Source organism: Hyla sarda, chromosome 3 (genome assembly GCF_029499605.1).
Source record: "Hyla sarda isolate aHylSar1 chromosome 3, aHylSar1.hap1, whole genome shotgun sequence".
In the NCBI taxonomy this organism is placed as follows: Eukaryota; Metazoa; Chordata; class Amphibia; order Anura; family Hylidae; genus Hyla; species Hyla sarda.
The window spans coordinates 318,761,332-318,775,095 of NC_079191.1; the positions used below are offsets into that span (position 1 = coordinate 318,761,332).

At 41.2% G+C, this 13,764-nt stretch overlaps 1 protein-coding gene across 2 annotated transcripts in view; it reads right to left on the minus strand.

Annotated features, from left to right (window-relative positions):
* The window catches only part of CNST (consortin, connexin sorting protein), a 120,538-nt gene that overhangs the window by 54,924 nt on the left and 51,850 nt on the right, over positions 1 to 13,764 (minus strand). For both annotated transcript variants that reach the window (XM_056567166.1, XM_056567168.1), the window contains 7 exons: positions 13,146 to 13,570; positions 9,694 to 9,890; positions 8,170 to 8,200; positions 5,837 to 5,923; positions 3,803 to 3,917; positions 2,677 to 2,698; positions 2,473 to 2,560 (listed from right to left, as the gene is read on the minus strand). In XM_056567166.1, the coding sequence (XP_056423141.1) occupies positions 2,473 to 2,560; positions 2,677 to 2,698; positions 3,803 to 3,917; positions 5,837 to 5,923; positions 8,170 to 8,200; positions 9,694 to 9,890; positions 13,146 to 13,539 (934 nt within the window). In that variant the 5' untranslated portion in view covers positions 13,540 to 13,570. The remainder of the gene's footprint in view (positions 1 to 2,472; positions 2,561 to 2,676; positions 2,699 to 3,802; positions 3,918 to 5,836; positions 5,924 to 8,169; positions 8,201 to 9,693; positions 9,891 to 13,145; positions 13,571 to 13,764) is intronic.

Here is a 13,764-nt window from a genome sequence, read left to right on the forward strand (position 1 = left end):
TAAAACACAAGACACCTAGCAGGTAAGGCTCCTTTCACAATATATGTTGCTCCGTTTTAAAGACCCGTCATAATGTCCCATTAACAAAGCCCTTAAAAATGGCCTTTAAACGGCCGTTACAAAATCCCATTCAAGTCTATGGGATTTTTTGATTATCCGTTATTGCCCGTTATGAATAACGGATGTTATTTGTGACTAGAGAAAAAAAAAACCTTTACAGTGTTTTTCTCCCATCACAAATAACGTCCGTTATTCATAACCAGCTATAACGGTTGATAACGGATAATCAAAAAATCCGATAGAATTGAATGGGATTTTGTAATGCCCGTTTTTAACGTTTTTCTTATCGGGTCTTTAAAACGGAGCAACATATAGTGTTGGAGCCTACCGGTCCAACTGAAGATCTAACCGCTGCCTGGGATTTTAAGTCTGTATAAAACTTCATTACATTAAGCTCTGTCCTCTTTGTTTATTCTTTTTTACTTTCTCTCATAGGCTATCAGTAATGTCACATCTGCTGATTGGTTACTTCCTCCCAACATGACATGCTGATTGGTTGTTTACTGTGGCCGTACAAAAAGTCTCTCTACCAGTAAAAAGGGTGCACTGCACTTTATGGCGGCCGAAGAAAAGTACTAATTCCTGAAGATACTATAACGTGAGAGATCCCTGTTTGTCAGGGGTTTTACAGAGGACAGCTGCAGCAAAAGCTGTTACTATGATCTCATCCTACCGCAAAAAGCTTTTGTGGCTGCAAAATACAGAATGCTTTACCTGCCCCTACACCATTTTTCTTTGCACTGTAAAATGGGGCATATTTTTCAAGGGTTTCCCCTGGTAATAAGGTTAAAATCAATGCTGGAGAGCAGTGGTCTCCAAACTGTGGCCCTCAGTTTTGCAACATCTGGAGGTCCACAGTTTGGTGACCACTGCTGTAGAAGATGCCAGATTTGCTTTTAGCATGAATAAATCCCAACATTAAGAAATTATTTTGCCTGATGAATAAAAATCAATCAATCCCAAGGCATCATTTCCACTTTCAGAAAGGCATTAAAGATCTTTCCTAACTCTCTCTAACATTAACAGGCTTCTGGAAATAGCTTGCCTGGAAGAGGCTGCTGCTATCATATTGCACTGTGTGTTTTCTGTCCAAGAAGGTATCAGGGGAGAGCAAGTATATTCTGATAGAACGCTTATAAGGCTTCGTAACTGTGACCTTTAGATTTACAGACTTGTTGTATCCTGATCACTGAAGCCCTTGTGAAATAATTCCCCCGTTATAGACCAAGACCAGCACTAGAAGGTCCAGGGATAGATAGGGATGGATTTGGACGAGGTTGTGATAGAATGCCTGATGTGCTCATGCTATTATTTTCAGAACAAGTAATCCTAAGGTTCCATGGCCTTAGCCTCTCTCTTCACTACTCTCTCCAGTTCACCTCTCAGTATTAACAGATCACAGCTAAATGTCATTAAATAGATTATCAACATCTAGATCACAATGACAAATGTTGTATTTATGCAGATAAGTTACGGTCACCCATTGCCTTCACTTTCCTTTTTTCAGCAATATCCAAAAATAAACCTTTTTGCCAAACTAGGCTACACTATAGAGCTACAGAATCATTTTTACTATGCTTAAAGGGGGTTTTGCAGGTGAGAGTATAATTTATTTTTAAGGCACTCTGACCCCTTTTAAGCTTCACTTTTCCTTTCTCAGAATAGTCATAGCAATTAAAGTTCGCTCGGGACAGGGCATCACATGTACAGTGGTGCACATGGGCAGTCCAGCTGTGTATCAGATAACATTGGTCTCCAAACTGTGGCCTTCCAGATCTTGCAATATGGGAGTTGTCATTTGCAACATCTGGAGGGCCACAGTTTGGAGAACACTGCTCTATAACATCCATCCTGCAAAGGGCTTATACGGTCCTACACAAGGAAGATTAGGATGCCTTTTTTTATTTTATTTATTTATTTTTAAAGCCAACAGCTTTGCATTGGTGCCTTTAAGCTGACAGGGGAAGACCACTCCCACTGTCTAACCACCTAGACTCCCCGATCACTATGCTCGCTATTAACCACAGCATCTATTGGATTAAATGGACCAGGATCAGCCCAGACACAGTTCCTGAGCCCACATTATACAAATAACATAACAGTATGCCAAGTTGTGACAAATGCCTTCTAAACTCAACACAAAGTTATGTTAGGTTTAACCCTCTTACCGCAAAACAACATAAGTACACAATACTTAGCTATTGAGAGATCAGTCTACTTCTGGTGTTTGGTTCAACAGGCACTTGATGTCTATTTATAGTACTTGAACTAAATAAAAAGCCCCAAACTATACAAAAATTCTACGTGAGCTAAGTGAATACTCATTGAAAGTTATTTCCTAATGTACAAAAACAGGCTAAATCATTCAAAAGCTTCAACATAGCAAAGCAAGTTATAGAATAAAATACATACCTGGATGTTCACCTGAAAGGTCATCTACATCACATCTATCTGATCCCTTTATCTGTTGGAGGCTTTCAAATTTCTCAGATATGGAAAACTGTGACAAACGTAAATAAAAGCAACAGAAATAAGTCAGTTATATAAAACAACAACAACTTGTTCCACATCCTGTATAATGCAGCAGTAAAGACTCTAATAGAACTGTGCACTTACCTGCCACTTAGAGGCCTGAGGACTGTGGGGGAGAAATAAAAGAAACAATATATCAGAATGGACGTCTAACCTCTCCTTACACTGCGCAGATAATGGCTCAGTTACTACAAGCAGTCTTAGGTTAGAATGGAACATGTCCAGTAGTGAAAATTAGAACTGCAGAATATAGATTATAGTGGTGTTTACTTCTTTCATCAGGGATTTATTTTTTACTCCATAGGAGTGGTCTCCAACCTGTGGACCTCCAGATGTTGCAAAACTACAACTCCCAGAATGCCCGGACAGCCAACGACTCTCCCCCCACTACCCCACCAATCTTTGAAACAAGCCAAGAGATGTGCGAAGCTACACGTTCCACTCCTGGCATGATGCAATCTCCACCTCACTACAGAAGCCAGGGTTCCATTAGTCAAGTCTGTAGAGAACTGAACACTCAAACCCTGAACATTAAAGGGGTACTCCGGTGAAAACCGTTTTTCTTTTATATCAACTGGTGGCAGAAAGTTAAACATATTTGTAAATTACTCCTATTAAAAAATCTTAATCCTTCCAGTACTTATAAGCTGCTTAATGCTACAGAGGAAATTCCTTTCTTTTTGGAACACTGATGACATCCCGAGCACAGTGCTCTCTGCTGACCTCTCTGTCCATTTTAGCAACCATGCATAGCAGATGTATGCTAAGGGCTCAGTGGTTAGCACTGCTGCCTTGCAGTGCTGGGGACTTGGGTTCAAATCCCACTAAGGACAACAATAAAGCGTTATTATTATTATTATTATGATAATAACGTCAGCAGAGAGAACTGTGATCGTGATGTCATCAGAGAGCATTCCAAAAAGAAAATAATTTCCTTTGTAGTATTCAGCAGCTAATAAGTACAGGAAGGATTAAGATTTTTTAATAGAAGTAATTTACAAATATGTTTAACTTTCTGCCACCAGTTGATTTAAAAGAAAAAAGGTTTTCACCGGAGTACCCCTTTAAGGATTTTTGAAATGAATCTGACAGGTCAACAGTTTTTACTAATATCTGGGGCACTTTAAAGGAAAAGCATGGCAATGTAAGGCAAAATACTATGATTAGACACATCTATATGTAAAATAAATTATAAGATCTGAAAACTTACTTTTGGTGAGATCCACATATATTAGACAACATTTCTAGCTCCTGGCTGCTTAGACCTTTATCTAAGTTTTGAGGTGAGGACACTGATGCAGATTTGGTTGTCTTCCATTTTGTTTCTGTAGAAAGAAGAGCAAATTTTAAACATGATTTAGCAAATCCTCAAAATGATGGCAATGTTAAAGAAGAATAAGTTCAAGGAATAAAACTTTCAATGCAATCTATGTACCCTATATACTCGAGTATAAGCAGAGTTTTTCAGCACGATTTTTTGTGCTGAAAACGCCCCCCTTGGCTTATACTCGAGTGAACTCTCCGCCTGTCAATCTCTTCTCAGTGGTCTTCAAACTGCGGACCTCCAGATGTTGCAAAACTACATCTCCCAGCACGCCCGGACAGCCACTGCGGCCTTTGTCATCATCCAGACACCCCCTTTATTTTTCTACTCACATCCCCTCGGTGGGAAGGAAGGGTGAGCTGGTCCGGGCCATCTATGCTGCAGCGACCTGTGCGTCGTCGTCAAGGCAACGTCACTAGCCCGGGGCCGGGTCCGGAGAAGAGGGCCCCCCCCCCTGTGAAAATGGACAGCCCGGAACGACTAACCCTCCCCACCGGACGGTCCCTGCAGCATAGATGGCCCGGACAAGCTCACCCTTCCTTCCCACCAAGGGGAGGTGAGTAGAAAACTAAAGGGGGTGTCTGAATGATGACGAAGGCCGCAGTGGTCTTCAACCTGCGGACCTCCAGAGGTTTCAAAACTACAACTCCCAGCATGCCCGGACAGCCGATGGCTGTCCGGGCATGCTGGGAGTTGTAGTTTTGCAACATCTGGAGGTCTGCAGGTTGAAGACCACTGATGAAGGGATTGACAGGCGGTGACGATGAATGAAGGGGGGGGGGATGATGACGGGGTCTGGATGATGACGGGGGTCTGCATGATGACATGGGGGATGATGTATTTCTCACCCTAGCCTTTTAGTCTGAGTCAATAGTCCTGGGTTTTTGGGGTGAAATTAGGGGCCTCTGCTTATATTCGGGTCGGCTTATACTCGAGTATATACGGTAATGTACAACTATAGACAGGATACTCCCGAAAGTAGAACAGCATGGCTGCACACATTAACAAGTCACTGAGGCAGATTTACTAAAGCAAATGCACCAGAATTCTGGCATAATTTGTTATGACTTTTAGGCACTTTTGCACCTCACTTGACAAGGGAGTGTGACCTAGGGGAAAGTGGGTGAAGATTTGCAGGAAAGGGGCATAACTTGCATGCACAGAAATTGAGGCTTAAGCTTTTGAAGTAAAGTAACGTATAGATTCCCTAAACTAGACAGTCTACAGGCCCACCAGATTTATCAAACAGCCTGAGCCGCTGTGATAGCTCTGGTGTATGTGAAGACTGTCTGTTACACTGTATTATAAAATCTGCACTAATGTATAGGGAAAACCAAAACGTTATAAAACTCCATACATGACCTGATGTGGCGCTCAGTTCTATCCACACAGAACATAATTTGGGGCTGTATTTACACTTTACAATAATGTAATGACAAAATACCAAAGCAGAAAATTCTTGTTCACATTGATGGCCACAGCCTGTAAGCAAGGAGCCATATGTGGATTCCAGACCAATAAATGAGGTGCGTAAGGCATCTATTGAAAAAACCCAAACCACCATTTTCCACATACGGCAGGCATCCTGAATGACAGTATCGTTTAGCAGAGTCAGGGTAGCTTATTGATTATCATGCAGAAAAGTAGGATGAAAACTCCCAATCAATGTTATTTTCTTGTTTTTCTGTAGCTTTCTATCAACAGTGAGATCTGACACATTTGTATAGAATCATTTCACATAAATGGAAAGTAGATGCTAGGCATTCAGTAAGCACTTAAAAATGTAATGAGAACATTAAGAAAAACAAAGTGTATTGATCTATCGCAGCATTTCTTACATAAGCAGCAGCATGTGAACAGCATCTAATTACTGATATCCATGTGGCCTAGAACAAGATGTACATAGTAAGCATTACTCACCCCACTGCTCCTGAATAGCAGACAGATTCGCAAGTAACTGCTCGTGATAGACCCGTTCCAGCTGGATAAACTGCATTGCTTTCTCATCTGATTGAGCAGTCAAGAATTATTTCCTTGTAATGGCAATTATGAAGCCGGAAAAGCATCTCCATTAACGTGTTAGATAACAAAGCCTAAATATTTTTAAAGGGTTTATCACAGAATATATATATATATTCATGGCCGAAAATGTTGGCACCCCTGAAATATTTCTCGAAAATGAAGACGTATTTCTCACAGAAAAGGATTGCAGTAACACATGTTTTGCTATACACATATTTATTCCCTTTGTGTGTATTGGAACTAAACCAAAAAAGGGAGAGAAGCAAGCTGGACATAATGTCACACCAAACTCCAAAAATGGGCTGGACAAAATTATTCACGCCCTCAACTTAATATTTGGTTGCACACCCTTTGGAAAAAATAACTGAAATCAGTCGCTTCCTATAACCATCAATAAGCTTCTTACACCTCTCAGCCGGAATGTTGGACCACTCTTCCTTTGCAAACTGCTCCAAGTCTCTTATTGGAAGGGCGCCTTTTCCCAACAGCAATTTTAAAGCGCAACTGTCATGAGTTTTTAACCCCCCCCCCCCCAGGCTACTACAATGTTGTTACAGATGTCCATAACATGAGTGTAACCATACCTTTATGGGTTTTACTCCTTCTTTTGAAACTTATAAAATACATTTATTCAGCGGTCTGGCATTGTCTGATAGACGTGGGTTGGGGTTCGCAAAGTTCCATTTCTGGGTGCTTTTGACGTATGTTTGGGGTCATTATCCTGCTGGAAGACCCAAGATCTCGGATGCAAACCCAGGGCTGTACAGTGCGACCCAAAATCCGTTGGTAATCCTCAGATTTCATGCTGCCTTGCACACATTCAAGGCAACCAGTGTCAGAGACAGCAAGACAACCCCAAAACATCATTGAACCTCCACCATATTTCACTGTAGGTACTGTGTTCTTTTCTTTGTAGGCCTCATTCTGTTTTCGGTAAACAGTAGAATGATGTGCTTTAATAAAAAGCTCTATCTTGATCTCATCTGTCCACAAGATGTTTTCCCAGAAGGATTTTGGCTTACTCAAGTTCAGTTTAGCAAAATGTAGTCTTGATTTTTTATGTCTCTGTGTTAGCAGTGGGGTCCTCCTGGTCTCCTGCCATAGAGTTTCATTTCATTTAAATGTCGACGGATAGTTTGCGCTGACACTGATGCTCCCTGAGCCTGCAGGACAGCTTGAATATCTTTGGAACTTGTTTGCAGCTGCTTATACACCATCCAGACTATCCTGCGTTGACACCTTTCATCAATTTTTCTCTTCCGTCCACACCCAGGGAGATGAGCTACAGTGCTTAGGGTTGCAAACTTCTTGATAATGTTGCGCACTGTGGACAAAGGCAAATCTAGATCTCTGGAGATGGACTTGTAACCTTTTATTTTGTTGATATTCCTCAGACCGTTCTCTTCTCTTTCTGTTGTCAATGCTTAGTGTGGCACACACAGACACACAATGCAAAGACTAAGTGAACTTCTCTCCTTTTTATCTGCTTTCAGGTGTGATTTTTATATTGCCCACACCTGTTACTTGCCCCAGGTGAGTTTAAAGGAGCATCACATGCTTGAAACAATCTTATTTTTCCACAATTTTGAAAGGGTGACAATTTTGTCCAGCCCATTTTTGGAGTTTGGTGTGACATTATGTCCAATTAGCTTTTTTTCCTACCTTTTTAGATTAGTTTAAAAACACACAAAGGGAATAAACATGTGTATAGCAATATATGTGTTACTGCAATCCTTTTCTGTGAGAAATACTTCATTTTCTAGAAAAATTAGTGACTATAGCACCTATGATTGGTGGAGGTCCCAGTGATCAGACCCGTATGAATCAGATACTTATCCTGTGGATAGGTAATAAGGGATTACACAACAGCTCTAAGTCAAAAAGTCATCACTTAGCATTAATATCTCGTCCTGCTGCAGACAGACTCATACCTGATGATTGACAGCCCACATCTGGCAGGAGGCATGCCTGTAGTAGAAGAACAGATGAATCAGAGAGATGACTCCTTGACTTAGTGCTTCTGTGTAATGCCCCTATCACACTGCCAACATATTCACTTTGAAAGAGCTGCTGACAGGTATCTTTAAAATTACATTTCAGAGATTTCTTGCTGGTATGGACTGGGATAGTTTGCTTTCTTTGTATCTGTCTGCAGTGGATTTGTCTGGTCTAGCCTTGAATTCACTATTTTATTGAACTGAGATAAATGCAATTGCAAGAAAAAAGGATACAATCTTCTTCCTGAAAATAGGTCTCTGCTATCTAAAGAGAAAAAATACATAGTATAGTAGATCAATTTAATGCACAATACAAGTTAAAGATTTTATCAATAAATGTATTCCCTGCTAAGTAACATTGAGTCTCTTTTTGTAGAAATCTATCATTCCTTTGTTAGTATCATTCCTTTGTATAAATAAATTGCCAAATGAGTGTTACCAGTTGGGGGAAAGGTTGTCACTGTATGAGACCACCCTTTCACAAGAGGAACGGTAACACTCACCAGTCAATTTACTAGCTTTCTATAAGAAATAACAATGGAAGGGCAAGGCACAGAACTATAAGAATAGATGTTCAAGACCTGGTATATTTTTTATGAAGAATACAACAGGCATATCAAGGGTGGTGACAGATTGTTCTTTACAGGGGGGTTCTGAATTATTAAGATGTAGTCACTGCTAGCAATACCAAAGGAAGCTGTACTGTATTTTCACCCCACAGTGCTTCAGTTGATGCCGCTTCATTCCTCCCCACCAGGTTTTGTTTAACTGGCTTTAGAACAATGTTAAGGGATTAAACAGGTGAGTATAACTTGATTTATTACTTTATTACTATTGTTTACAGTGGACAAAGATTTAGTAACTCAGAAACCCCATTTAAAGAATGATACCCAGTTCACACAAAGGTCAAAATGCCTTCTAATTTTATAGCAGTCTTCTAAAATGTCCTTTTGTACGAACACAAATAAAGTCATTTATGAAATAATATGACTTCATTTCTCTGTGCCTGTGATTTACAGCTCCCAGCAGCTCTTTCTTACTTTTATATGTAAGGACTTACTTTATCTACTTATTTTTGTTTAATCCTCACTTTTTCTATTTTTCGATGACATTTTGGTGGCTTCAGCACCAATTACCAGGTTTCCTGGAACCAATTAATATTGTAACTTGAGGGACCACTGTATATATGTGTGTATATATATATATATATATATATATATATATATATATATACACACACACACACACACACACACACATCTATATGTATACGCATCAGATGGCCAGCTATAACTCACGATCTGAAACCCAATGCTATCTAAATGTCGGGACAGAATGTCAAAAGTTTAAATAAATGCCAGTACTGCTTTAATAGACAAAAATATATATTTGAAGGCATCATCCTTGCAGGAACACATCTCCCGGTGCTGGAAGATGTGTGCATGACTAAAAGATGGCGTGCATGCAATGCAGAGTAAAAAATGTAGTAAAAATAATTGGTAAATGGTTATTTTTTTTAAGAAGAATGTATGTTCAAGGCTCCTTCCAGGGGTTAAACTCAGTAGAGCACTATAATCTGTCTCATTTGTTGGTAACTAAGACATATTCCAGTTTAGCAATCCCTTAATATGTTACTTATTAAGGAGACAATGGTCAATGTAGTTAAAGTGGATTTCAATAAGTTAAATAAAACTTAACACTAGAAAAAGAAAACTAGAGGTTCTTCACCAGCTAACAAAACCAGTTGTAAAGGCATACCTGATGAAGGCACGCAGGAAGCATTCGTCCATCAGTCTGTTCTAACCCTTCTCGAATGAGGGAAAACAGGGAGTCTCGAAGTTGCTTTCGATTCTTGTGCTCTGGACTAAGAAGCGAGTCAAGAGTGGTCATGTCATGAGCAGAATCGGCACATTTGCTGTCTTCTGAAACAGATATATCATCTGATGCTAAAAGCCCTAGTGGATTAAATTACAGATATATTTAAGTGGATAAAGCATTAATAAGGTTCGCAATGTTTTACATGAAATGAACACATGACAATATAAAGGCGAGGAGTCGATCAAAAGAGTTTTCATTTAAACACATTTTAAGGGGTCAGAACTCTCAAAGGCAGTGCATACAGAGCCTCAGGAAGATTCCCCAATGTATACATTTGGCATATGCCACTGTATATGCAGGGCTGGGCCGCATGACCAAATGTGTGTATCACGGTATTTTTTAAACTTCTGGCGGTTCCACAATATATAATGTTATTTCCTAGCCCCCCCCCATATTAATTATCAGCCCACATCCCCATCCGGGTAGATACTCACATATCACCCGCATGCGCTGCCCTCCTCGTCCTGTTTGTTGCGGCCGCCGGCGCCGACACTCTACTGTACGCTGTATACCTAAGTCGGCCTTAGGCTGGGGACGGGAACGTCGGCCAGCCGTCAGCCTATCACCAGGCCGCAGCGATGTTCCGCCTCGGCCGGTGATATGCTGAGCCCACTGTCATGTAAGAAGCCGGATTCTTACATGACAGTGGGCTCAGCCTATCACCGGCAGAGGCGGAACATCGCTGCGGCCGGTGACAGGCTGGCGCCTGGCCGATGTTCCCGTCCCCAGGAAACAAGTGAGGCCGGAACCGGTCCAACGGGATGGGAGTTAAAGTTTATTTTTTTGCAGCCCGGGCATAGGGATACCGCACAGTATAGAGCAGTGGTCTCCAACCTGCGGACCTCCAGATGTTGCAAAACTACAAATCCAAGCATACCCGGACAGCCAACGGCTGTCCGGGCATGCTGGGAGTTGTAGTTTTGCAACATCTGGAGGTCCGCAGGTTGGAGACCACTGGTATAGAGTGTTAGCGCCGGCGGCCGCAACAAACAGGACGAGGAGGGCAGCGCATGCGGGTGACATGTGAGTAGTACCCTGATGGGGACAGCGCTGGGCTGATAATTAATTGGGGGGGGGGGGCAGAACAGCGCTCGAAGGTCACATAGGATTAGTTCCCGATGTGGGGACAGCGCAGCGCTGGGCTGATAATTCATTTCCGAGGGGGAGGGGCCAAACCGGTATTGCGGTATGGGTTAAAATTCATATCGTGCAGCACAAAAATTTCGGTAATCGGTATGAACTGGTATACCGCCCAGCCCTATGTATATGTATACAGAGGCATATGTCACCCTTAGGACCCCATTATACACAAAGGGAGTTAGTCTCATTGTAATATGTTCATGTTACATGCTCTGCGTTTTAGTCTGAGTGCCTTCCATGGGGTACAGGGGAGAAGTACATTTTTTGTGGGAGAGTTTCTTTAAGTTGAGCCCCATCAAACTACTAAAATGATTATGTAACAGTGAAGGCTTCTAACTGCTAACATTAGAAATGATACATTATGCTGTCATATAAATGAAGACAGTGCCACATACTGGCTAAATCCTAGAATGCATTCATCCTGTTAACACATTCACATTCCTGAAAAAGGCTGAATAAATACATGCAGGAGATTGTAGCCCTTTTTGTAGTGAACTTTGTTATTGAAGGGGAAGCATAGGAAGAAGTTGGGGGAATAAAGCGCTGAATGCTTCACACTACACTAAACTTTTAGGACTGGAGCTAGGTGCAAGAACTGCGACCGTTGAGAAAGCCTCTATTTATATACATTCCAGGGGAGAGGCATCTCAGACACCGGTCTTAAGTAAATAGAAGTTTTAGATGCTCCAGATTTATTAGGAGTCTTTAAGTGTATCTATCAATTTAAAAAATACTTTTAAACATGCCCCGTGGAGAGAGGTGTCATGCCACGTGCACCTCTGCGTCTATAAGACTTGAAGGATAAGGAGGACGGCTATCCGGCTCTCAGGCAGTTAAAATTCCAAACTTTAATGTAAACTCATATTAAAATCAACAGGTGGAAAAATAGTGAGAAAAAAACAAAAAGTTAAAGCACAAACGAAACGCCAACGCGTTTCGACCTGTCAACAAGTCTTAATCATGGCTATTGTCTAAATCATGGCTATGAGACTTGGACGGCTCCATAGACTTACACTGTAAATCTGTCCAGGTCATGGGACACAGAGTTGGGAGAGAACGAGTTTAGACACGTCACTATGACATTTTAAAAGTAGTTTTTTTTTAAATGACCAGATACCATTTCGGCCTCTTAATAAATTTGATGCACCTCACGTGTAATCCATGTACCAGACTTTAAAATTATCACAAGCTTTAAACTGGAGTAGTTTTCTGACTTAACTTGCATCAATTTCTGGTGTAAGTTATGACAAATCTGCTGGCCTGTGGGAGGCACTACCCCCTCCTGCTAAGCCCTGCCCTTTTTTGTAAAAGTGGCAAAGGGGTAGAAGAAAGTTGCACATTTTTGTACAAAAATATGTGAAAACCACAATTCAGGAAGAGAATGCATGGTACTTGAGGGAGTGGATGTAAATAAAAACCTTCTTTATTGGCTTAAAACAGGATACATCGGAAAGACAGGCCAGAACACTTTACTGCTGGGCACTGGGGGACCTGCACTGGATATACCGTACGTGTCCAACTCATCAGGTTATTATTGAACCTTCTGTACGCTGTATGAGTGGTGCTGATATCCATTGTTTTCTATATTGCAAACAAAAAATATGTGATTTTTCGACTCCAGAAAACTAGGGTATCCTTCAGAACCCCCGCCCCCAAATCCTTAAACCTCTTTGGTTCCAACAGAGGTTCTTGTTATTACACATGAACCTTTTGGAAAACTGATAGTGATCTGAACAGCTCTATACATAGAATAATGTGAGGTTCAGAAGATGCCAGAGGTGTTACCCTTTCATTGTGGAGATCAGTAGTGGCCTACCTTCCCATTATCCTGTGACATATCAGAAGACCAGCAAGACCCCTATAGGCAATAACTAATACAAAGCTCAGCACCTCTTCAATTACACATGTGGATATCCAATGTGTATCCTTAGGCTATGTTCACATAGAGTTTTTTTGCTGATGCACCAGGAAACTTCCAGTGTATCAAACAGATGTTATGGTCACCCCAATCAGGGATGGTATGTGTTGGTATATGGAAACCCCAAGTCAAATTCCCAGAGCTCATATTTTACCATTTCACTTGATGCCTAGACATTATCCCAGGTAACCTGCTTATAAATGAACTATGGACATTCTATCAAGATTCCAAATAGCTAAAAGTTGTAGAACACAAATGTAATTTAAGAATGTACCTGTAGATTTTCCATTCTGAGCCTTCTTATTTTTATTGCTGCGTCTTCCGGCCACACGTTTGCCTTTAGTGGCGCTGCTGTCCTTGGCTGGCAGAGGAGCGGAGGCCAAGCTTTCCACCACTGTCCGATCATCTTCACAGCTCTTTCTACAGCTAAGTTGGCCGCACATCAGGTTGCAGTTTTCATTATTATTAATGCTATCCTGAGCGGAATCTCTATTATGCAGGCTGATATCTGTGTTCCTGGTCAAAGGCTGGTCGCTGTTTAATTTGTTCTCATTCAGGTCAGAAGCCATTAGAAAAGAGGTCTTCTCTGTTTCAGCATTAGGGCTATCCACCAAGCCGTCCTCTGTGTTGGTTTCTAGGCCTGCTTGTGGGGTTTCCTCTTTGTTCATTGTGGCAAGTATTAGACCACTTCAATCATGCCTAGAAGAGTAATGAGAACAAATGAATCTATATGAGATGAGAACATATCTACACAACCACATGCCATTTACAGGTAATAAATACTCTATTAGACTGTATACCATGGCTTGCAGTTTTTATTGAGGTGGCTTGTGGTGAAGGGTGCCATAAGTGATGAACAATAACAGTGCAGGCCCTGGAGGTTTGTCATTAAA